The following is a 27621-nucleotide window of genomic DNA, read 5'->3' as shown; positions in this document are numbered from 1 at the left end:
AAGAATAAAATATGTAGGAATAAACCACCTAGAAATACAAAATACCTGTGTGCAGAAAACTATAAGACACTGCCTAAAGTATTTAAAGATGATACCAGCAGATGGAGAGATATACGATGTTCTTGGTTTGTAAGAATGAATATTGTGAAAATGACTATACTACCCAAAGCAATCTACAGATTCAATGCAATCTCTATCAAATTACCAAAGGCATTTTTTACAGAACTTGAACAAAAGAGTTAAAATTTGTATGGAGACAAAAAAGACCCCAAATAGCCAATGCAGTCTTGAGGGAAAAAAGCGGAGCTGGAGGAATCAGACTCCCTGACTTCAGACTATAGAAGAAAGCTACAGTAATTAAGACAATATGGTACTGGCACAAAAACAGAAATATAGATCAATGGAATAGGATAGAAAGCCCAGAGATAAACCCACGCACCAAGGTCAACTAATCTATTACAAAGGAGGCAAGGATATACAATGGAGAAAAGACAGTCTCTTCAATACGTGGTGCTGGGAAAACTGGACAGCTACATGTAAAAGAATGAAATTAGAACACTCCTTAATACCATACACAAAAATAAACTCAAAATGGATTAGAGACTTAAATGTAAGACAAGACACTATAAAACTCTTAGAGGAATATAGGAAGAACACTCTTTGACAGAAATCACAGCAAGATATTTTTTGTTCCACCTCCTAGAGTAATGGAAATAAAAACAAAAATAAACAAATGGGACCTAATGAAACTTCAAATATTTTGCACAGCAAAGGAAACCATAAACAAGATGAAAAGACAACTCTCAGAATGGGAGAGAATATTTGCAAATGAATCAATGGACAAAGGATTAACCTCCAAAATATATAAACAGCTCATGCAGCTCAATATTAAAAAAACAAACAACCTAATCCAAAAATGGGCAGAAAACCTAAATAGACATTTTCTCCAAAGAAGACATACAGATGGCCAAGAAGCACATGAAAAGCTGCTCAACATCACTAATTATTAGAGAAATGCAAATCAAAATTACAATGAGGTATCACCTCACACCAGTTAGAAAGGGCATCATCAGAAAATCTACAAACAACAAATGCTGGAGAGGGTGTGGAGAAAACGGAACCCTCTTGCACTGCTGGTGGGAATGTAAATTGATACAGCTACTATGGAGAACAGTATGGAGGTTCCTTAAAAAACTAAAAATAGAATTACCATATGACCCAGCACCCAGAGAAAACCATATTTCAAAAAGACACATGCACCCCAATGTTCATTGCAGCACTATTTACAATAGCCAGGTCATGGAAGCAACCTAAATGCCCATTGACAGACGATTAGATAAAGAAGATGTTGTAAAAAGGAACAAAATTGGGTCGTTTGTTGAGACATGGATAGATCTAGAGACTGTCATACAGAGTGAAATAAATCAGAGAAAAACAAATATCGTATATTAATGCATACATGTGGAACTTAGAAAAATAGTACAGATGAACTGGTTTGCAGGGCAGAAATTGAGACACAGATGTAGAGAACAAATGTATGGACACCAAGGCAGAAAGCAGTGGAGGGTGGGGTGTGTGTGATGAATTGAGTGATTGGGATTGAGATGTATACACTGATGTGATAAAATTGATGACTAATAAGAACCTGCTGTATAAAAAAATAAATTACAATTCAAAAATTAAAAATAAAATAAAATAAAAAGTAAAAGGTGTGCAAGAGGAAAAATAAAAATGATGGTGGGGCGAGGAGTCAAGATGGTGGTGTGGGAACATGCAGAGTTAGCGTCTCCTCACAACTAGGGCGTCTGCCGGTCACTGGTCAGGGACTCTGACCCCTAGGGAGACGGGAGGAACTCCAAAATGAACCAGTAGGATGTAGGGGGACCATAGGCGGAGGAGAAGAAGAGGCCAGACAAGATCAGTCCGCCTGAGGCCAGGGAGATCAGGAGAAGCAGGTGGGAGGGACTCTCTGGGAAGAGCGGGAGAGGAGCTGAGGGCGATCACCTGGCCCACTTGGGCAGTGAAGCCTGCTGAGTTCTGAAGCCGCTTCCACCCCCCCATCCAAAGCCCCATCCAGGTCTCTTGGGTCCTGGGTGCTTAGGAGGGAGACTGGGGAGATCTAGAGAGGCAGGTGAGAGAGGTACTGCAGGAGAAGCAGAGGGCAATTGCCTGGCCCACTCGGGCATGGGGAGCCTGCTGAGCTCCCTGCCCAGTCCCCTGCCCTCAAAACCCCCCTTCCCCCACCCTCCCCCCACCAGCTGCATTGGTCCTGGGGGCATAGGAGGGAGGCTGGGGAGATCAGGAGAGGCAGGCGGGAGGGGCCCTCCCAGACCACAGATCAGAGGAGCAGGAGAGGAGAAGAGGGCATTTGCCCTGCCCTCTCGAGCCCAGGAAGCCTGCTAGTCTCCCAGGTCAGGTCCTCTCCCTCTGAGACTGGGCTGGGTAGCATGCCTCGGCCCCTTTTTTTCCTTGAGCCTAAGTCCCACCCCCCACAGCCCCCAGGGCCTTTTCCAGCCCTGTGGGTCCTGAGCGTTGGCCCTGCCCAATACCCAAACCTCACCCTTGCTTAGGCCACACTTTCCAGAGCCAAGGCGTTTCTCCCCCCACCCTTTTTTGTTTTTCCATTCCCTCCTCCTCTTTTTTACTATTGTGGTACTGATGTAACTTCCAGTTATTGATTCATCTATATTTTTATTTTAGTCTTTCAAACATACCTGTTGTTTCCTAGTGTAATTTTATGTAATTTTATTTTTTACTTTGTTATTTTTCTCTCTCTCTCTTTTTCCTTTTTTTGCCACACAACACAGCTTGCAGAATCTTGATTTGCGAGCCTGTGGTTGGGGAGAAGCTCCTGTGGTGGGAGCTCCGAGTCTGAACCACTGGACTAACAGAGAACCTCCGACCCCAGGGAATATTCATTGGAGAGAGGTCTCACAGAGTACCTCATCTCAGCACCAAGACCCAGCTCTACCCAACAGCCTAGAAACTCCAGTGCTGGAAGTCTCGGACCAAACAGCCAGTAAGACAGAAACACAATCCCACTCATTAAAAAAAAAAAAAATTAGACGGCAAAAAATATGTCACAGATGAAGGAGCAAGGTAAAAACCTATAAGACCAAGTAAATGAAGAGAAATAGGCAATCTACCTGAAAAAGAATTCAAAGTAATGATAGTAAAGATGATCCAGAATCTCGGAAATAGAATGGAAGCATGGATTGAGAAAATGCAAGGAATGCTTAACAAAGATCTAGAAGAACTAAAGAACAAACAGAGATGAACAACACAATAACTGAAATGAAAAATACACTAGAAGGAATCAATAACAGAATAACTGAGTCAGAAGAACAAATAAGTGAGCTGGAAGACAAAATGGTGGAAATAATTGCCGAGGAGCAGAATAAAGAAAAAAGAATGAAAAGAATTGAAGACAAGCTCAGAGACCTCTGGGACAACACTAAATGCACCAACATTTGAATTATAGGGGTCCCAGAAGAAGAAGAGAAAAAGAAAGGGTCTGAGAAAATATTTGAAGAGATTATAGTGGAAATCTTCCTTAACATGGGAAAAGAAATAGTCACCCAAGTCCAGGAAGCACACAGAGTTACATACAGGATAAACCCTAGGAAAAACACAGCAAGACACACATTAATCAAACTCACAAAAATTAAATTCCAAGGAAAAATATTAAAAGCAGCAAGGGAAAAACAAAAAAATAACATACAAAGGAATCCCCATAAGGATAACAGCTGATTTTTCAGTGGAAACTCTGCAGGCCAGAAGGGAGTGGCAAGATACACTTAAAGTGATGAAAGAGAAAAATCTACAACCAAGATTACTCTACCCAGCAAGGATCTCCTTCAGATTCCATGGAGAAGTCAAAAACTTTTCAGACAAACAAAAGCTAAGAGAATTCAGCACCACCAAACCAGCTTTACAACAAATGATAAAGAAACTTCTCTAAGCGGGAAACACAAGAGAAGGAAAAGACCCACAAAAACAAACCCCAAACAATTAAGACAATTGTAATAGGAACATACATATCGATAATAACCTTGAATGTAAATGGATTAAATGCCCCAACCAAAAGACACAGACTGGCTGAAGGGATACAAAAACAAAACCCATATATATGCTGTCTACAAGAGACCCACTGCAGACCTAAGGACACATACAGACTGAAAGGAAGGGATGGAAAAAAATATTCCATGCAAGTGGAAATTAAAAGAAAGCTGGAGTAGCAATACTCATATCAGATAAAATAGACTTTAAAATAAAGACTGTTACAAGAGATAAGGAGGGACACTACATAATGATCAATGGATCAATCCAAGAAGAAGATATAACAACTATAAATATTTATGCACCCAACATAGGAGCACCACAATACTTAAGGCAAATGCTAACAACCATGAAAGAAGAAATCGACAGTAACACAATAATAGGGGACATTAACACCCCACTTATACCAATGGACAGATCATCCAAACAGAAAATAAATAAGGAAACACAAGCTTTAAATGACACAATAGACCAGATAGAACTAATAGATATTTAAAGAACATTCCACCGAAAAGTTGCAGAATACACTTTCTTCTCAAGTGCACATGGAACATTCTCCAAGACAGATCACATCTTGGGTCAAAAATCAAGCCCTGGTAAATTTAAGAAAATTGAAATCATATCAAGCATCTTTTCTGACCACAACTTTATGAGATTGGAAATCAATTGCAGGAAAAAACTGTAAAAAACACAAATACATGGAGGCTAAATAGTGCACTACTAAATAACCAAGAGATCACTGAAGAAATCAAAGAAGAAATTAAAAAATACATAGAAACGAATGACAATGACAACATGATGACCCAAAATCTATGGGACGCAGCAAAAGCAGTTCTATGAGGGAAGTTTATAGCAATTCAATCTCACCTCAAGAAACAAGAAAAATCACAAATAAACAATGTAACCCTACACTTAAAACAACTAGGGAAAGAAGAACAAAGAAAACCCAAAGTCAATAGAAGGAAAGAATAAAGATCAGAGCAAAAATAAATGAAATAGAAATGAAGAAAACAATAGCAAAGATCAATAAAACTAAAAGCTGGTTCTTTGAGAAGATAAACAAAATTGATAGATCCTTAGCCAGACTCATTAAGAAAAAAAGGGAGAGGATGCAAATCAATAAAATTAGAAATGAAAAAGGGGAAATCACTACTGACACTGTAGAAATACAGAGGATTATAAGAGACTACTATAAACAACTATATGCCAATAAAATGGGCAACCATGGAGAAATGGACAAGTTCTTGGAAAGGTACGATTTTCCAAGACTGAACCAGGAAGAATTAGAAAATATAAACAGACCAATAACAAGTAATGAAATTGAAACCATAATTAAAAATCTTCCAACAAACAAAAGTCCAGGACCAGATGGCTTCACAGGCAAATTCTATCAAACATTTAGAGACGAGCTAACAATGACACTTCTCAAACTCTTCCAAAAAAATTGCAGAGGGAGAAACACTCCCAAATTCATTCAATGAAGCCACCATCACCCTGACACCAAAACCAGAAGAAGGTATCACAAAAAAGAAAATTATAGACCAATATCACTGATGAACATAGATGCAAAAATCCTCAACAAAATACTAGCAAACAGAATCCAATAGCACATTAAAAGGATCATACACCATGATCAAGTGGGATTTATCCCAGGGATGCAAGGATTCTTCAATATACACAAGTCAATCAATGTGATACACCACATTAACAAATTAAGGAATAAAAATCATATGATCATCTCAATAGATGCAGAAAAAGCTTTTGACAAAATTCAATACCATTTACGATAAAAACTCTCTAGAAAATGAGCATAGAGGGAACCTACCTCAACATAATAAAGGCCATATATGGCAAACCCACAGCGAGCATCATACTCAATGGTGAAAAACTGAAAGTATTTCCACTAGGATCAGGAACAAGACAAGGATGTCCACTCTCACCACTATTATTCAACATAGTTTTGGAAGTCCTAGCCATGGCAATCAGAGAAGAAAAAGAAATAAAAATTGGAAAAGAGGAAGTAAAACTGTCACTATTTGCTGATGATATGATACTATACAGAGAAAATCCTAAAGATGCCACCAGAAAACTGCTAGAACTAATCAATGAATTTGGTAAGGTTGCAGGATACAAAATTAATGCACAGAAATCTCTGCCATTCCTACACACCAACAGTGAAAAATCAGAAAGAGAAATTAAGGAAACACTCCCATTTACCATTGCAACAGAAAGAATAAAACCTATGAATAAACCTGCCTAAGGAGGTGAAAGACTTGTACTCAGAAAACTATAAAACACTGATGAAAGAAATCAAAGATGACATAAAAAGGTGGAGAAATATACCATGTTCTTGGATTGGAGGAATCAATATTGTGAAAATGACTATACTACCCAAAGCAATCTACAGATTCAATGCAATCCCTATCAAACTACCAATGGCATTCTTCACAGAATTAGGACAAAAAAATCTTACAATTCGTATGGAAACAGAAAAGACCCTGAATTGCCAAAGCAATCTTGAGAAAGAAAAATGGAGCTGGAGGAATCAGGCTCCCTGACTTCAAACTATACCACAAAGCTACAGTAATCAAGACAATATGGTACTGGCCCAAAAACAGAAATATAGATCAATGGTACAGGATAGACTGCCCAGAGGTAAACCCACACACATATGGGCACCTAATTTATGACAAAGGAGGCAAGAACATACAATGGAAAAAAGACAGCCTCTTCAATAAGTGGTGCTGGGAAAACTGGACAGCTACATGAAAAAGAATGAAATTAGAACACTACCTAACACCATACACAAAAATAAACTCCAAATGGATTAAAGACTTAAATGTAAGATCAGACACTATAAAACTTTTAGAAGAAAACAGGAAAAACACTCTTTGACATAAACCACAGCAAGATCTTTTTTGACCCACCTCCTAGAGTAACGGAAATAAAAACAAAAATAAACAAATGGAACTTAATTAAACTTAAAAGCTTTTGCACAGCAAAGGAAACCATAAACAAGACAAAAAGACAACCCTCAGAATGGGAGAAAATATTTGCAAATAAGGCAACTGACAAAGGATTAATCTCCAAAATATACAAACAGCCCATGGAGCTCAATATCAAAAAACCAAACAATCCAGTTAAAAAGTGGGCAGAAGACTTACATAGACATTTCACCAAGGAAGACATACAGATGGTCATGAGGCACATGAAAAGATGCTCAACATCACTAATTATTAGAGAAATGCAAATCAAAACTACAATGAGGTATCATCTCACACCAGTCAGAATGACCATTATCAAAAAAACTAGAAAGAATAAATGCTGGAATGAGTGTGGTGAAAAGGGAACCCTCCTACACTGTTGGTGGGAATGTAAATTGATACAACCACTATGGAAAACAGTATGGGGGTTCCTTAAAAAACTATAAATAGAACTACCATATGACCAGCAATCTCACTGCTGGGTATATACCCTGAGAAAACCATAATTCAAAAGGAGACATGCACCACAATGTTCATTGCAGCACTATTTACAATGGCCAAGACATGGAGCCAACCTAGATGTCCATCAACAGATGAATGGATGAAAAAGATGTGGCACATATATACAAAGGAATATTACTCAGCCATAAAAAGAAATGAAATTGAGTTATTTGTAGTGAGGTGGATGGACCTAGAGTCTGTCATACAAAGTGAAGTAAGTCAGAAAGAGAAAAATGAATACCGTATGCTAATGCATATATATGGAATCTAAAAAAAAGATGGTACTGATGAACCTAGTTGCAGGACAGGGACAAAGAGGTAGACATAGAGAATGGACTTGATGACATGGGGTGGGAGGGCAAAGCTGGGGTGAAGTGAGAGTAGCATCGACATATATACACTACCAAATATAAAATAGTTGGCTGGTGGGAAGTAGCAGCATAGCACAGGGAGATCAGCTCAGTGCTTTGCCATGACTTAGAGGGGTGGGATAGGGAGGATGGGAGGGAGGGTCTAGAGGGAGGGCATATGGGGACATGTATATGTATATGGCTGATTCACTTTTTTGTGCAACAGAAACTAACACGGTATTGTGAAGCAATTATACTCCAATAAAGATCTATTAAAAAAATAGATGGCATTCTAAATGTATAATGTGACCTTAAGTAATATTCTAAGTAGCTAAAAGTTATGTTTATAAGAGAACAAGAAAATATTGCAGCCAATTAAGTAGGAAAGAAAATTAGGCTGAATTGCAAAATTCCTTCTTAGATTCTACCCCTGGAAATTTTCTCATTGACTGTTCTGTGAAAATTTCTGGAAGTGTTTAAAGATAATGGTTTAAAACTGTGTCATGTATCCTGTTGTGTTGTATTTTAGCCATAATGCAAGTCCGTGAGGATTTCTTCAGTTATAAGACAGGGATATATAGGCATGTTACTGGCACAAATGAAGAATCAGAAAAATATCGAAAGCTTCGTACACATGCAGTCAAACTCACTGGGTAAGTCACTTTCTTAAAAATCTTCATTGAATGCTTTTGGAAAATAAAACTGAAAATAAGAGTATGTAGTGTGCATTTAGGTGCTGGAATTCCTCTTGGTATGAGAGACTCTCATACAAATTAAAAATTATAAAAGCATTGACATTAGTCAGTATTTTAAAGTCTGGTGAAAAAGTAACTCAATATTTTGGGAAAGGTAATTCTGTCTCTCACTTACTTGGGAATCCATCCTAAGAATCTGTTCTATGGGCAAGGGACATTGATTATTGGAATAGATTCTGCATATGGAATAATAGAGGAAAGGATACAAAACCACAGTGTATCAGGATTTGGGGAGAAGGTTTTGGATGGAATAACAAATGGTAGAGATTAAGCAAGAAGAGAGGGTAGGGTCACCTTTCATTCGAAGTAAGATTATTTTTTATATTTATGTGAGAATTGTAGAAATGAAATTTATCAAATTTGTGAGTCAAATACATTCAGCTCTGCAAGAGCAAGAAAGAGGTTCAAAATTCGGTTGCATTTCAAGAGTAAGTCATCTCACAAATAGACCCTACTCAGAGAGTGTGGTCCTTGGGGACCACTTTTTCAATCTCATTCTGACTCTGCCCAGTCTCCAAACTCTTTCTCATGTCTCATTCCACTTCAGATGAAATGCTTACTGTCCCATTCTTCAGGTGATGATCTCAAAATTTTTCCTTTTATCTTGAATAACCAATAATTTGACCTTGTGCTCTTACCTTGCATTGTATTTCACCAAAGAAATTCAAGCAATCAGAAAACAGCTCCTAGCATCACACACTCTTCCCATAAGTACTCCTCCCTTTCTTCCCACTTTTCACAGAGTTGAACCTTCTCTGATCCTATCTAAACCCCTCTTGCTATAGTGTAGACCTCAACCTCTCTCCATATTCAAGAATATTCAGAGGCAATTTTCCCGTTTTCTTCTCTGTAATCAATTTTATTTTTCCCACCATACAAACGTGCGATTATTTCTCAGATATTATGAAAAACAAACAAAACAACAAAAAAACTTTCTCTCATCTTCACTTCCTCTACATTCCATTTATGTTCTTTCCATACAGTAAATTCTTAACGAGACTCGTCTGTACTCACTTTCTTCATTTCTTCTCTGCCCATTTTTTCTTAAACCTCTCCAATCACTTTTTTTACTTCCTTCCTCCTCTTCACAACAATATCTGGGTCAAGGTTCTCAGCGACGTCCCCATTGTTATATTCATCTGTCAGAATACAGACCTACCTGTCCCCTCTTTCTGGATTTTCCTTACTGCCGTGACTTTTCAAGGTTCTTTGCTCTTCTTTTTCCTTTTTCTGTACTTCCATACTTCATGTTGGAGAGCCCCAGACTGAGGTCTTAGTCCCTTCTCCCCTCACTTATTCCCTGAATAAGTCATCGGTCTCTGAAGTCATCGGTCTCTGAGCTCATCCTGGCTTTGAGTCCCATCGAACCCTGACACTGGCTGAATTTATACCTCCAGCCCAGATCTGATCCTGACCTCCAGACTCATCCATTCCACGGCCTCCTGGACACCTCCACCTGGGTACCTAATGAATGGCTCACATTCAGTGCTTCCAAAACGGAACCCCTGATCTCTCCCCTTACACTTGCTACACAGCATCTACCGTCTCCTTCTTAGCTGATGACCATACCATCCTTCCATGTGCTCTCACTGGAAACTTTAGAATCATCCTCTATTCTCCTTGCCACTCACTTTTAAGATGTTGGAAACTCCGCTGGTTCTTATAACTTATATCCAGAATCCAACCACTTTTCACCATCTAAATTATCTCCACCCTTGCCTGAACCACCATTACCCATCATTTTGTACATGGGTTACTGGAGAAGCTTCTAACAGCTCCTCTTGCATTTAAGTTTGTCCTGGACAGTCTATTCTCAACAGAGAAATCCGTGTGTTCTTTTAGAGCATTAATCAGATTTCATCACTCCTTTGCTCAGAACCCTATGATAGAAAGTTAGAAAGTGATCTGATCTCAATTTCTGTTCACCTGTACCTTGTTCTTCCTGATCTCCTGCTCCATTATGTTTCAGACACCCACACCCAGAGTCTTTCCCCGTGCCTACACTGCTCCATTATCAGACATCTGATTCCTTAGTGTCTGTGTCTCCATCTAGTCTTTGCACAGATCTCATCTTCTCAGCGTGGCATCCCTGACTGTCCTACTTAATACTGCCACCTGTCCTCTGCTTCAGCACCTCTGATCCCCCTCACTTGATTTATTTAAAATTGTTTCCATAACAATGATCACTTTCTAACATACTAATTTAATTAGCTTTTGATGATTGTGTATTGTCTGTCTGCCTTACTAGAAGGAAGCTCCGTGAGAGCAGGTGTCTATCTTATTGGCTGAAGTAGCCAAAGCATACAATGCTGGTCCTTCATACACCTCATGCTTTTTCTATTCAAATAATGAATTTGTTTTAGCATACTCTATACTAGTTCTAGCCTGATACTCATCTTTCAATAAGGCAGCTGCTCAGCTTCGATTGGTTTGTAATTCTTGGACCCACGCTCATCTGATCAACTCTGCCCCTATTTCTCAGCCCAGAGAGTTTTGTGGGACTCACAATAAATGCCCTCCTGCTGTCTTTGCTGCCATGTGCTACACTTTGCCTTTCCTTTTTGCTTCACCTTCATCTTTCAGCCATTGCCCCTGGTGGCTTGGCCAGGACTTGGGCAGCCCAATGGGCTCCCAGTGTGACTTCTTCTTCAGCTGATCCCCCCAGGGTGGGATAGGGAGGGACTGACAGTCTGATCACCTAGCCTTGCTCACAGCCTTTGTTGTAAACAGATTGAGGGAGTAGTTCTGGATTGTCTTACATACTTTTAAAGGGAAAAAATTCCTATTCAGGTCTAGAGGAGGAGGGAGACTGTTGCGGTGAGTCTTGTTCTCAGAATCTACTTTTGCTTTTATACAGAACAAAATGTGTTTTTTTCCATTATTCCTCAAAGTTGTTTTTTTTTTTGGGGGGGGGGGGTGGATTGTGACTGTTTGCCTGGTTTACTAAAGGTAGAAGGAAGGTTCTACTGAGGTTTTAAAACTTGTTTTCTTTTATTTTGTTTTCCCCTTCTTAGCTGTTCAGTGACTTTTCAGGAAGGCAAATGGAATAAAAATGCCTTTATACTGCCACTGGAGCTGGGAATTCAGTTCCACCTGAGTTCTGTTTCCCTTCAGTTTGAAAGTCCTATTTCTTCTAAACCTCTCCTTCCTATGTATGTTTCATTATCAATTTTTGTTTTCTCTAGTAATATCCATGATTTGGAAAAAAAATTTCCCACACACTTGGTGATTGAAATAATTTTTCCTATCATTCAGAGAACTCTGGAATGGCAACATTGATGTGGTGCCTTCCTTGATTTATCAGAACTGATCCTTTATCATCTCTATCATGTATTTAAACATGCTGGTCATGTTTTCTTCATTCTACTTCTAAAGTTATTCATGCTGAGGTTGAACAAGATATGAATGTGTTTCTATTTAATCACTCTGCACTGTTTGTATATTTTCCATGTACAGTGTGTCAGTTGCAGTAATGTGTTCACTTTTATAAACTCCTAGAAGATTGAGACATTTATAAATTTACCTCACATGTATGATAATTAACAAGGCTAATTCTACTCGTAGGCAAGCAACTTCCGGAGAATTTGTTTATTTTTCAGAAATATTTTAGGTCCCCTAGGCATTGTTAAATGCCCTGGAGCAGTAGATTTTAATTCATTTCTCTATTAGTAATTCCTGATTTGGTAATTACTGTATTCAGAAAATTAATGCATCAGTGAATTAGAGAGGAATCAAATAGCCCAAGTAAGTTAATGTTCCTTATCGGAGAGCTTAATGTACTTCATAGAAGTACTTTACAAATTTATCGCAACAAATTCTATTTGCTGTCCATTCTGTTAAAGACAAAGCTATTAGATTTAACTTATTTGAACAAATAAATTTAAACTTCTATTGAATGCTCATCACTGGGGAATACAAGGAGGATTAATACATAGTCCTACTCTTAAGGAGTTTAGGGAATAAGGTAGAGACATTCACAACTGCTTCTGGCATATATTTCCATACATATAGGGCTTTACATATATAAAACACAGAATAGTGATAGGTAGATAAACATTTGTAATACTTTTCTTTGTTCCTCATAATTTTAGTTCACTCCTATCTCTTCTCTTTCCACAACCTCTGTCTACCCCTGTTGTGGATACTGAAGTCATAAAAGCATTTAATTGAATTAAAAATGCCAGATGTTTTGAAACATGGCATTATTTTATATACCAATAATAAGAATAAAATATTACCAATTATACTAAACAAATCCATTGATTGTTAGATTGATTTCAATTTTCGAGATGCTAAAATGTGGGGGAAAAAAGAGTGTCATATGGTATATAAGATTCTCATCGTGGCCAATGTTCTTTATGTTATGGTTCTATTCCACATCTCTTTATACATTGCAGTTCATCTTGTGTCCCTGTCCACCAAAGGTTCTGAGCTTTCTTGAAACCCTCACTCGGAAGTTTATAAAGCAGTGCATTAAAGCCATTTACTTTTGCATATGATTCCAGGAATCACCACTACGACTTAAATGGAAAAAAAAAAAAAAAAAAAAAAAAACAACTAGCAGTCAGACATTTTAGAAAATTAAGGGAAATAATGGGGATAAATCACTGTCAATCCTGCTTGTATGACAGAATTTTATTGAGGATAGAGTATATCTTTACAGAAGAGAACAACGAAATCATTTTAGGACATATTTTTGCCATCATTCAATAACGTTTTATGTGAAAGTTTATTTATTCAGCAAACATTTATTGAGTACCTCTATCTTCCAGATGTTGTTTTAGAAGCTAGGGATACATCAGGAAGCAAAATAGACACAGATCCTGATCTTCATCAAATTTATATTCTACAAATTGACATATAGCTGTTAGGCAAATACAATTGTATTTTATAAAAGGCCAGAGTTTTGGTGCTAAAGTTTGTTGAGTGTGTGTGTCTGGTGTCAACAATATCAAATTTTTAATGCATAAATAATGAGTAGTGACTCAGAGAGAGAGAAGATAAACAACTGGGAAATGGAGGCCGAAAGGAAAGTAAACATTAAAACAGTCTGAGAAGAACAGAGGAAAGAATAACAAAAATGTTTTCAAGTAGATTGTGAATGAGAATTGCAGTTTTTAAAATTAAACTGAACACCCCAAAATAAATCTAAAATGTTGCAAAGTGATAGAAATTGGGCATGTTTCCAATAAATGACTGTGAAGACATTTATTTGGTTTGAGTTAATCATTAAGAATTCAAGTCAGAGATTTCTGTAAACTGTGATGCAAATCCATTGTGACTTAAAATTGGGCACAGATAGAATGAATTATATATTTCTCTTTTCTATATAGTCAACAAATATTAAAAGAAAACCCATGTTGTTCCTGGTGCTGCGCTGAGTAGTAGGCATGATGAGAAAAAAAAAGTCCTTGCCATCACAGTGCAACTAGATATTAACCCAAAACACACAAAAATGTAAAGTTATGCCACATTTCATAAAGGCAGGGTAGAAAGTGGTAAGAGGATGTTCAATACTTGATCTAGGGACTTCCCTGGTGGTGCAGTGGATAAGACTCTGCACTCCCAATGCAGGGGGCCCAGGTTTGATCCCTGGTCAGGGAACTAGATCCCACATACATGCTGCAACTGAGTTCACATGCCACAACCAAGGAGCCCGTGTGCTGCAACTAAGGAGCCCGTCTAACGCAACTAAGACCTGGTGCAACCAAATAAATATAAATAAATAAATAAAAGATAAAAAGTACTTGATCTAGACTTGAGGATCAAACAAATGTCCTTGAGGAAGAAAAGTATGAGCTGAGATTTACAGGTTGTTTAGCAGCAGGCAAAGGGAGCAGCTTGTGTAAAGGTCCTGTGGTCAGAAGGATACAAAACACTATATGAATGCAAAGAATGCTGTGTTTGCTGAATCTTGGAAGGCAAGGACTTGTAGACCAGTTTACAGAATTTAGTCAAGGATGTTAAGTATTTCATTAAGGATCTTAAGAGCAAAGAGAAGTCACTGAAGAGATTTAAATAGGAAAGTGGCATGATCTTTCTTTGTATTTTTTAAAAGATTGCTTTAACTATAAAGAATGTGATATAAAAGGCAAATGGTGGTAATTCTAGTAAAAGACAACAGCCTGGACCTGGTAAGACAATGAAAGAGTTGGGGAGATATGGGTGGATCAAGAAATATTTAAAGAGAAAAGCTGGAAGAAGGGATGTGGATTTGGAATCGAGGTGGACAACAAAGTGGGGAAGGCATTCACTATTGGGTCTGGTAATTTCAAGATGTCTTTGAGACATAAAAATGCAGATAGATGTCAGAGAAGACAGGTAGATATACTGATCTCAAGATCCTAGTAGAGACAAGGGTTGAAGATGGATGGTACTGCACAGAATAAGAAAAAAAGAAGACTGATTGAGGTTAAGCCATGGGAAAATCCAGTATTTCATGACTGGCTAGAAAATGATGAGTCTACAAAAAGAAGGAGAGGCCAGTGAGGTTTTTTTTTTATTTTAATTTTTATTTATTTATTTTTAAATTTTATTTATCTATTTTTTTATACAGCAAGTTCTTATTAGTTATCTATTTTATACATATTAGTGTATATATGTCAATCTCAATCTCCCAATTCATCCCAAAAGTGGCTAGTGTAAGATTTCGAGAAAACTGGGAAACTGTAAGGTTGGGATCCAGAGTCTGTGAAGACACTGGTCTTAGAGAAAGACTGAGTTACAAGTCTATTTTATCAGGAGAGAAGGAAGAGAGGAGGTTAAATGAAACTTTTAGCATTTAAGGTAGTGGTAGGTTGAGGAAAATTCCTATCAGATTGCTTCTTTTTTTTTAATCTCCAGGAAGCAGGAGGTAAGGTTATCTGTAGAGGGAAGAGGTGGTGGGAGGATACATGATCAGAAATTTGAGAATAGAGGTGGTTTGCAATCGTCCTCTGGATGTTTAGGTGAGGGAGTTGCCCCAGGAACCTACCTACAGGAATCGCCTCGTGTTGCTAATGGTACCATTCTTCCCTCTTGTATGTGCTTTCTGCAGTTGTAGTCAGCCACTTGGGTGGATGCAAAGAGAAGTGGGTAGTTGAGTTCATCTAAGACAGACAGTTTTCCAGATGGGTGCAATGAAGAGTCAGAAAAACAAGGGGTTTAGGGTATGAGTATTGACCTAAGTGTTGCTAAGATGGCGAAAGCTTAATAAACCTGATGAAAAGAGGGTTGATGGATTCAAAGAAAATAGAAAAATCATTGGACTAGAGAACATGGTGATTCTAATCTCCATGATTTTTATGATTGTCTAACTTATTTTTCTTACCTTTTAGATTTTTAATCTTTTTATTGTTTATGAGAGAAAAGTCATCATGTAATAATGAGGTAATATTTTACAGATTATGAATACAGTGGTAGAGAGTGACTAAGTCATAATTTTATATGTTAGTGCCTAATTATCTTGTAGTATTCATTGTCTGCTTTTAGATCCTAAATCTTTGATACCTGTCTATCTATCATCTATCTATCTACGTCTATCTATGTATGTATCTATCTATCTATCATCTATCTATCAATCTATCCATTTAAAGATAGTTGCCCCCAAGAGACTATAAAAATAATGCTTTGTCTTGTAATAACCTATGATGGAAGAGAATTAAAAAAAGAATATATATAAGTGGCCATCAACAGAGGAATGGATAAAGATGATGTGGTACATATATACAAAGGAATATTAACCATAAAAAAGAACAAAATAATGCCATCTGCAGCAACAAATGAACCTAGAGATTGCCATACTGAGTGAAGTAAGTCAGACACAGACAAATATCATATGATATTGCTTATATGTGGAATCTTAAAAAAGGGTACAACTGAACTTATTTACAAAATAGAAGTAGAGTTACGAATGCAGAAAACAAACATGGTTACCAGGGAATGGGAGGGAGAGATAAATTGGGAGATTGGGACTGACATATACACACTACCATATATAAAATAGATAACTAATAAGAACCTGCTGTATATGTACAGCATTCTCTGTAATGGCCTATGTGGGAAAAAAATCTAAAAAAAAAAAGAAGAGTGGGTATATGTATATGTATAACTGATTCACTTTGCTGTACACGTGAAACTAACACAACATGGTAAATCAATATGCCAATAAAAATTTTAAAAAATATTTTAGGCTTGACAAGACATAAATTCCTGCTGCAAATAAACTCTGTCTTTAGAACTCCAGAGAAGCCACAGATAATAAGTAAATGAATTAGATGTGGCCAAGTCCCAGTAAAACTTTATTTACAAAAATAAGTAGCCACTCTAGGCTCATAGTTTGTCAAAAACTGATACAAAATCAATCATAGATCTTCTTAGTTACTAGTAAGTAGCATAAAATCAGGAAAATGACTTACAACTGTGAATATTGTACTTTTTTTCATAAATATTCTCTGATTTTGTTTGCTTGTAGGTTTTTGATTTCTCTTGTTTGCTTTTGTTCTTCATGTGTTGTAGTGAAAGAATGCTAAACAGAAAAATTAGAATGAGTTTCACATTCTGGTTTTTCTACTTATTAAATTTGGTTTGAATAACGTAAAAAAAGAATTTATTTATATATATGTGTGTGTAACTGAATCACTTTACTGTACTAACACAACATTGTAAATCTACTATATTTCAATAAAAATTAAAAAAATAATGCTTCAGAGTTAAATTTCTCATATATTTTCCCCATATTGTCTAAACATATAAACAGCAAGGACTCCAGGAGCATAAATCATTATTTGGTGAGATTACAAATTATTTAACATAGCTTTATTGGGGCCACCCCTTGTTTTTCCCCATTCATCTTTTTTTCCTTCTTCTTTTCGAATAACCACTTAATGGTAAGCCTGAAATTTCATGCTATGTTATGTTTAACCCTTGGCAAATTGATAAGTTCTAAGCAGAAGTTTTAATTAGAGGTTTTTAATGCATGAAGTCCAAGACAGTAGAATGAACCTTTCAACTACACTTATTTAGAAAATGAAAATAAATATGGGGTAATTAGTATAGACAATGCAAAAACATTTAATTTGGGTCTTGGGGTGCACTGCTTTGAATAACACTAGCTGCTGCAATAAATAAACTCAAAATATTTAATAATTCAAATATCTTAATAAAAGTTTATTTCTTATTCATATACTAGTTCAAGATGGGAGATCCTAGATTTGGGGTTGCTTTCTTCCATATGGTTTCAGGGACTCCAAACTCCTTCTATCTTGTTGCTCTGCCATCTCTTAGGGTCACATGTTTTGATTTTATTCTGCCTCTGGAAAATGAAGAAGAGCATGAGGAGGGCTTCTTAAATTCACTTATTTTAAAGTCTTGACTCAGAAACGGCACTAACCAGTCCACATTCATTTGGTTAAAACTCATTCACATGTCTCTACCCAGCTGCAAATGAGGCTGGGAAGTATAAAAGATTTGGCACTGACATTATAACATGAGAACAAATAGAGCTATAGTTTGGAGCAGAATTCCAAATCTGCATAAATTTTAAAGAAAAAAAAACAAACAGAGACACAAATTTGAGTTTGTGGAGAGCTGACTTGATCTGCATCTCCAAGGCTCTCTGTGACTGTGTTCAGTTTTTAGAGAATCTTCATTGGGAAATTCTAAAAATTACTGCTTTACAAGATTGAATCAATTAATAAATGCATTTGGTACCAACTATATCCATAATCACTGAAGTAGCACTGTCACACAATCCTCCTGTTCAAAAAACCTTATAAGATGGGAATTATTATTCCATTTTACTAGAAATAAGAGACAGAGTGTTTTAGAAAACTTTTTATGTTCTTCTGACTTCAAAATAACTATTTTAACCATACTACATTTCTATATAAATATTATATATATAACATATATATATACATATATATACACACACACACACACACACACACACACACACACACACACATATATATAGGAACAAGGATGGTTCAGTGTCAAGATTCACTCAATGTTTATTTATCACCTAGGTTTTCTCAAGAAACTGCTATATTTTTTCTTTTAGCAAAAGTGTCCTTAGGGTAAAAATAAATATATCCTTTTTTTCCTATCTAAAAATTCTATTCTCACTTGCTTTGACCACACATCTTTAATCTGTACATAAAGACCTTTGCCTAATTTTTCAATAAGAAACTTTTTTTTCGTATGTAATATGCGTCAGTCATGTAGTGTGCTAGACATTAAGAATACCAATAACAAAAATATCCTGCTCCTGTTTTCAAGCAAGTGGGAGAGAAAGATAGAAAGGGAGAAAGAGAGGGAGAGAAGGGAGGCAGAGAAGTAGACAGAGCGGGAGAGAGAGGAGCAAGCAGTGCTGATGCACAATGTCTTAAGTGTGGAGATGGAAATAGGATAGGAATTTAAATTGAGTAGTGAGGGTGTGAGTCATATAGAAAGGCACATAACTCCAATTCTGGGGCCAGAGAAGACTTGTGGGAAGAGGTAGCACCTGCTGTGGAGGTGAAGTAAAGCAGGTAGGAATTATTAAAGGTACATGGCAAGAGAAGAGCATGTCCCAGGAAAAGTGAGCAGCAAATGGACAATCTCACAGTGAGAGAGAATATGACCTACTTAAGAAATTGGAAAGGGTAAATGGGTTGAGTGTAGAGTGAGGAGGAATCTAGTGAAAACTGAGACTAAGAGGTAGCCCAGTCTCGGGGTATTCTGCTATTAATGATAATTTACTAACCTGTCCTGGGGCCTCACCTGGTCTGACTGCTTCAGCATCTCTGGGTTTGCCCTCACCCCCTGTCCCCCATCATCTCTGTATGAATTTATATGCCTTTGCAACAACATTGTTTGGTTTACAGTGAAAGTTCCAAGTGTCCAGGTGGCATTTCTCTGCCCCCTATTCTGTGATGTTCAGTTCAATTCAGTCTCCTAGTTCTGGGTCATTCTACTTTGAGATGTGGGTAAATCTGAGAGCAGAAACTGTCACCAAATAATAGAAATGGGATTTCAATAGACTAGATCCACTGTACAGTTTCTGCTATAAAGCAAGTAGCACAAACTGAATAACATTCAAAAAGGAAAAGTAATCTTTCTTCCCCTGACACATTGTGGCAGACCTGAGCTCTGGGAAACCATGTTCATACACTGGCCTGGCCTGGAAGTGTTTTTGATCTAGTAGTGAGAACAACCCTGTAAACATACAATGTGAGAGGAGGTGAGCTCAGGGTCTCTCTCCTCTGCCATCTTGACTGATCTACAAGAATTAAAACAAACAAAAACAAACAAACGAAAAACCCATATAATGTAAGTGCATTGGCTTTGCACAGATGGAATCAAAGTGTTAGAGAGCATAGAGGAGGGGAACCTTACCTAAGAGCGTGCAGGTGCATTAGAGGATGTACAATCAGGACTAGAGTAGGAAATGACCCTGGAGTAAAGGTTACTAGCATGTTAATTAAGCCTTTGCATTTCCTCTACTGTGAACTCATTATTCTTGCCCTTTATTCGCTTTTCTAACAGAGTCTTCATTTTTAAGACTAAACCCCAGTTTATTGTTGGCTTCATAAATTTATTTTTAATGGTTTTGACCTGGGCAATACTTTAACTTTTATTCTAAATTTTTAAAGTTCTATTTCTAAAGTAATTAAGTCAAAGATCTACCTGGAAGATATTTGCGTGATGATGTGTGGTGATGATCTAATTTTTTCCTCCAGACTCTGAGCTAAAGGCACCAAGACCACATAATGAATAATCCATTCCCTCCTTACTCTTTGAAATGAATTTTTTTATAGCTTATTAAATTCTTACATAAATTTATTATGGTTTGACTCTGAGTGCCCTGTTCAAAATACACACAGTCTATCATTCAATTTCTACCACTTTATTTTAATATCACATGGTATTGCTCTCATTTTTCAATATTTATCTAGTTATTTTCCTAATGAGATTAAACAAACTCAGAGCAACTTAATTGGAACTTGAATGTTTTATTTATAAAGAAGATAACATAAACTTTCTTACTTTTTAAAGACTATTATTAAGTACCCTGCACTTATTTTTCTTTAGAGAAATGCTATTTTTCAAGGATTTCATTTTTATAAAACTTTTTTCTCTTCCCTATATCCTAAGATTTCTATATCTTTCTTAAATGCAACTTTTAAGTACGAAGCTATTTGACTGCTAAGCTGTTATTTTATTTCACTTTCATTACCAGGTTGAGGTATTTTAGTAGTAAATACTATTAAAAATAAAAGAAGTATTAAAAGGATAATTTAATTAAATTGATTAAAGAATATACTACTTTTCAAACTTAAAATATCTTATCCATCTAAGATCTGTAAAGGACCCGGATTTTATCTACCCAATAACCTAATGTAAAAGAAGAGGGTATAGTGATAGAGATTTTCCAGAGATTCCCATGCTGTCTAGTTGCAGAATCGATGCTAAGCTCAAGCCACTTCAATACTAATCTTGTTTAGTAGACCCCTGGGACACAACACAGTGTTACGAGTATGTGTGTTGAAGTCAGACAATCTATATCAAAAACCTCTTGCTGCCTTTTACTGAGATGTGCTTAGCCTTTTGTAACCTGGGGATAAAATGATGCTTGTGAGGAATAAATGGGATCATGCATACACAGTACTTGTATGCTTGATATATGGAAGCATTCAATAAATATTTACTGTTATTAGTAATAATATCAAAAAGTATGGATTTCAGTTATTGGGAAAGTATACTTTACTTTCTTGCTAAGATGAGTTTTAATGTCTGTGGATACTTAAGATTTGGGAGGCCTGTGTGATGGAGATTTATTAGTCCCTGGTGCAGGGTTATCTTCGAAATTCAGCTTAATACATTACTTTTGGTGATTCTGTTTTAAAAGTGAATACCTTCTGTGGTAGGTGTTGTCCTTAAATTTCAAATATGATAGAATTCACAATGGAGGTTAGGTAAAGCGTATGATTGTGAATTTCCTGACGTGTGGTGGTGTTGGGGGGACATCGGGAATAGGAAGTAGAGTGGCTTCTGACTTCTTTTGTCAGGAAGAAGTGTAGATTGGTTGTCCCTTGAAAGAGAGAGCACTTTCAGGATAATCACAGCACATTTTTAGAAAGTATATAATACAAGCTTACCATGTTGGCATCTAGGGTCAGGATTTTATCTTACTCTCCAGAAAACATAATTTACAGGACAATTCTGATGAATGAATGAACTGGGAGATTTTCTTAAAAGGCGTGTGTTGCTATGGCGAGTTATGATGTCTTCTCTGAACAGAAACATGTAGGATATGACGGACTCCTTCAATATGACCAAAGAGAAGGTAGGGCCAAGTCTATGTTACACTAAAAGGGGAAAGGTTGCAGAAAAAATGAATTTCACAGATGATGAATGAGTACTCTTTGTGATACTAAGTGACAAATTTGATTTACTTTGATCCTCAAAATAAATGTATCAAATATTATTCTTTTCCATCCCCATGATTCTAATCATTAGGTTCATTACATTTTTGGATATAAATGAGTTGGTTGGATGTGATGAATGCAACCCTTATTGGAATATTGTTATCATGACCAAGCGGTTCTGCCTGCCCCACACTTTTTCATTTTAGTCCATCTTGTTAACCATCACCAGCTTTATCTTTCCATGGTTGCCTACAATCCTTCCCCTTCCAAACCTTTCATGACTCATCTATGAAGACACAAAAGGTAAACCCTGGCATTATCTCTTTTTCTTCTCTCAGGTGTACCCCTTTCTTCTAGGTATCTTCTGCAAATTACTCAAGGCTGATCATGCCCTTCCTCTTCACAGCTGGAAATGACTCCATCCATTTCTGCCTTCTCCTGGTCCTACTTTTTGTCGCTAATGTTATAGGTTGCTCCTTAGATACTAGTGACAATTTAGTCACTTACCATATAATTTTGAACTGTTACTTAACCTCTTGGGGCTTTAGTTGCCTTATCTATGAAGCAAAGAAATTGGATTAGAGTCAGATTAATTTGGGGAACTGTATGGTCTTGACTATTCAACTCTGCCATTTGTAGATATAGATAATATGTAGAAGAATGAGCTTGACTGTTCCATAACTGAGTCACTTTGCTGTACATCTGAAACTAACACAACATTGTAAATCAACTATACTTCAATTAAAAAAAAATAACAAACAAACAAACAGGCTGTGGGCCAGATTTAGCCTGTGAGTCATATACTCCAACCCCTGAAGTCTCCTTTCAGGGCTAAGATTTTATAAGAAAATAGAAAGCCATTTCTATTCCTAACATCAAGGGCTGAAGTTTTCCCTCATGGTGTGTCATCATTAGATATTACCCTAGTTCTTTGTCATTGATGATGATGGATAGTTTTGGTCCTGCAATCTCTCCCCAGTACATTTCACATGGTGTGGACATCTTAACACATATTCTGGGATACTTCTCCCAGTTTCACAGCAAATCATTCTGACCAGAGCATAAACTGGGTACAACCTTGTCATCAATTTCCTCCTTAATCCTTTTTATAGGTCAAATTAAATGTGATAGTATACTCAGCAATCTTTTTGCTTCCTGAAATATTAAGAGAGGGTAGTGTAAGCAATATGTCAGCAGTTCAATAAACAGTGTTGTTTGGATGATTAAATGAGGAGTGCACAATACACACAATCTTCTCTGACATTTTCATACAAAATAGTTACCTTTCAGAAATCTCCATCTATTTCTTCAATCAATGATAAAGTTTGTAGCTCCTTGGCAGAATGCATCAATAAAAGTACCCAGTCTTAGATTCAGTGCACCCTGGCTTAATGTACATTTTGTTTCAGTAGAAAGTGAAGGGGAATGGGTAAGACCCTCATTTTATTTTGCTTTCCCATGCTGTCTATTTTCATTCATCTCTGATCTAGCATTAATTAGCACTTTGTGATGGCTCTTGTCATATTCAACACTGCCACGCTCACCAAGCCTGAGTATTTTTTTGAATAAAGTTACTAAGTGTCTCTGCTAGAACATTCATAAGACCAAAAAAGCCTGTGTATCTCTGCTTCATTATTACTGCAGTTATCTTTCAAATCTTTGTGTTAAAGGGACCTAATCATCTATCTGCTGTCTCACCTTTAGAAGTGAAGCCCTATATCCAGAGTAGTCATATCATTGTTATTGACTTGAAACTCATCTGGTGGTTTCTTTATACTTGTATCCTATCTGACTTTCATTTCCTTAATAAGAAGGGTTGGAGTTTCATATCAGGCTCTCTTATGTATCTGCTCCCTGTTTTCCTCCAAAATTTCCTGTTCTAGTTGTCTGTACTGCATCAAGTTTCTTTACATGTCCACTGTTTAGAAACTTTTCTTTTTATCTGTCTGGATCTATATTCACTAATACGGAATTGGTCTGCCCAGAAAACATGAGTTTGAATTCCTCTTGTCAGTCTATTGGGTACATGCTGCGACCCCAGAAGTAACAGATCACCAGAAGCATTGCAACATTTTTATCTAGATGATTGGGCTACAGTGTAATCTACATACCATCAATATAAAATAATTATTTTTCTTCTTGTAATTCCAAATTCTTAGCTGGAGATGAGATCTGCTTTAAAGAAGTTGATTCCTAAGCAAATATGATCTTGACATGTGAGTTAGAAAGCAACTGTTCTTGTCACAGAAGAATTCCTCACTCTGCAGAAAGTCTCTTTCACAATTATTTCTAATTATCAGCTTTCCTTGGTTCTTTCAGTGGTTTACCTGTCAGAAACCCTGAAAATCCATGAGTGTAAAGGTTTATATGTAGAACCACTCAAAAGAAGATGAAACAACTCTGTAATTACAGTCTTGGTGATGCTCAATCAACCTGGTCATCAGGAACACATCTCTCTATAGTGTGAAGTGTACCCCAAGATTTGCCACATTTGATGTACCTCCCTACTCATTCAACCTTGAAATCCTGCAGTTAACCTTGACTCCTTCTTCTTCTTTTCAGTCAAAATAAATTAGCCAATAAATTCCTCCCTTTTATCTCCAAAATAGCTCTCAAATCTGTGCCATCCTTTTCATTCCCACTGCCAGTGTACTTGCTCAAAAAATATCTATGGAGGGTTGCCTGTGTGATAGTCACTATCCCAGATGTTGGAGACACAGCTGTTAAAAGCATCAACATTTGCTTGAGAGAGCTTACATTCTTATTCAGCATTTCATTATGTCTTGCTTTAATGAAAATATTCATCTTAAGCTTTCAATCTCCTCCCTCTTGGAATCTATCCTCATGCTAACACCAGAGCTGTCTCTGTGAAAAACTATCTGGATCATGTCACATCCCATATGTGGATGACTCTTTATCACCACTTTATAAATGCCAAGGTTGGTAGCCTTGAGTGCTCTTTACGGGCTGAGCCAAATCTGCTTTTCTAACTTTATTTCCAGCCACTCCCACCTCTGTTCTCCAGTCACACTGAACCAAGTGCTGCTCTAAGAATAGGCTGAGATGAGGTTTTCATGGCTCTCTTGTGACTTTGCACTTACTGTACCTGCAATTCTACACTCCCATTTCCACCTGAAGAATTTCTACTCCACTCTGTGAAGGGAGGTGTCTTTGCCCTCCACAGTTAATTTCCTCATCTGTAACTCATAGAAAAATTGTGAAACATGCTTTTATAAAGGTAGCAATTATAGAATTCAAATTATTTTTATACTTGTTTGTGTTTTTATTTCCCAATGTCATTCCCATTAGATTATCAGCTTCTTGAAGGCAGAAGATACATTTTCTTTGTACTAAAGAGTAGTTTGCTGAATAAAGGCAGAAATAAATGGATGAAGTACACAAGAGATGTTGTACTTTCATTATGAAAAGGTATACTTATAGGAATATCAATATTACTTTAAGAAAATTGTATATTCACTTTTCTCTTATTTACCATATCTAATATGACCACATTGTCTAAATTGACCTCAGTGGCAAAATCAAACAAAACCAAGGAAGAGAAAAAATATTATCATTTAAAGTCTTATACAAAGTACTTATTCAGTTTCAATGATTTTACTATCGAGGCAGAGCTTAAAATAGGGTTTTAAGAAGTCTAGTATTGTTTAGCACCATTGTCTGAAAAGAACAACATCCTTTTCAAAGGGAATAACCTTAGCCATACAAAATCTTACATCATTCTTTAATGTTTACTTTGCAGAATTTATGATATCTCCAAGAAAAACTTTTAATATTATGCAAAAGAGTAGTGTTTCCAGAACTACTTAAAAATGAGCATATAAGAATAATCCAGAAGGAAGAGCTTAAGTGATCATGTGCTTGAAGTGAGAGTTGTAGCAATAGACCCAGTGTAGGAACCATCGTTCCTCAGGCATCATCAGGTAATATGGTAATGAGCTGCGAGCTGCCTGGAGTTTTCCAATACCAGCATTTCCCCAGGAGTCACTAAATTGTAAGGAAAAAGAGGTATTAATGGGTCTTAACAAATAGTGGAAATTATTTAATGAGGTAGAAAAAATGAAAAGAATAGTATAAGTTCATAGGCAGTTGAATCCCTCGAGGCAAGAACAGCTGCTATTAAGGTCTCTCCAGCTGGTGAACCTATAGTAGAGTAGTTTTATTTTTCTTAATTTACTTATTTATTTATTTATGGCTGTGTTGGGTCTTCGTTGCTGTGTGTGGGCTTTCTCTAGTTGCGGCAAGTGGGGTCTACTCTTCGTTGCGGTGGCTTCTCTTTTGCAGAGCACAGGCTCTAGAGCACAGGCTCAGTAGTTGTGGCGCACGGGCTTAGTTGCTCTGCGGCATGTGGGATCTTCCCGGAACCAGGGATTGAGCCCGTGTCCCCTGCATTGGCAGACGGATTCTTAACCACTGCGCCACCAGGGAAGTCCCTGTACAGTTGTTTTAGATGAACAAGGTTAAGGAAACAATCTCGGCAGAAGACGGCTAAGGTTCTGGTTCTTCTAAACAAATGTTTTTGAATAGTCCTAAATGAAGAGGTATAATGGAAGGAACTAAGTGTGTACATAGGCTTAGAGCAAGTATGACTGTAACGAAAATCCTCATGTCCTCAAAGACACCCACTGCCTGACAAGAAGATATTTGTGAAAATATATACATATTTCTAAAATTTTCAACCTGTTGGTACAATGGGAAAAGTCCAGTACCACAATTCAGGAAAGTATATATATGGGAAAAATGCCCTTCATAGGTCAAAAATAGAGGGACTCTCTCTGTAAATGAATAATAGTAGTCTTCTTGTTTTGTACTAGTTAACATTTATCTTTGTTTGGATAAAGGTTTTAATTACATGAATTCATTGTTAAACCAATGAAAAATTACCTGGGGTCAAGTGATTTTTCCCAGTCGTTCAGAACAACTTGGGGTATTTAGAAAATAACCCACTCACCTATTTTTCTACAACACCCCTTTGCGACTTTATGGGATATTTGATTACCATCCGAGGAAGAATCTACAGAAGATAGAGGAAACAAAAGATAGCTGAAGGTCACAGTGCAAACATTAGACCCTCTGATGGATGAAACTTGCTTGCCATTTGACACAGAGGTTGTAACATAGGGGAACTGAACATTAGCTTCTGTGATGAGCTGTGGTATTTTCTTTCCAACTGAATTTTGCATAAAGGTCAACATCCTTTGTTTATAATTTTTTTCACAAGCATCCAAGCCCCTGAAACTATCAGTTTCAGCAGACTTATTTTCCTTTTCCTCCCTCACCTTTATTTGAAGCCTTGATTAACTTTTTCTGTCCATTTTGAGAATGTTTATAATAATATTAATGCTGGCATTCTCCCTGGGTTAAAAATGGTGCTCAAAATAATGCATCTTAAGGTTATAATAAACAGCACTACTTCTTGAAAAGAAATTTATAGCAACTCCAAAGAGTTGATAGATTTGCAAGATAGTAAGGCTATTATATCATTAAAAATATTATTTAGATAATCATAACAAAATATATAGGAACATATGAAAAATATGGCCATTTGAACAAAAGTGATCAT

General features: G+C 36.9%; 1 protein-coding gene across 3 annotated transcripts in view; it reads left to right on the top strand.

The window, feature by feature from the left end:
- TINAG (tubulointerstitial nephritis antigen) overlaps positions 1 to 27621 on the top strand; it is an 87761-nt gene that overhangs the window by 41842 nt on the left and 18298 nt on the right. For all 3 annotated transcript variants that reach the window (XM_082345001.1, XM_082345000.1, XM_082344999.1), the window contains one exon: positions 8424 to 8547. In XM_082345001.1, the coding sequence (XP_082201127.1) occupies positions 8424 to 8547 (124 nt within the window). The remainder of the gene's footprint in view (positions 1 to 8423; positions 8548 to 27621) is intronic.

Source organism: Balaenoptera borealis, assembly GCF_965194805.1.
Source record: "Balaenoptera borealis genome assembly, chromosome: 12".
Lineage (NCBI taxonomy): Eukaryota > Metazoa > Chordata > Mammalia > Artiodactyla > Balaenopteridae > Balaenoptera > Balaenoptera borealis.
The sequence above is the reverse complement of the archived record's forward strand: the minus strand, read 5'-3'. Positions and strand labels throughout refer to the sequence as shown.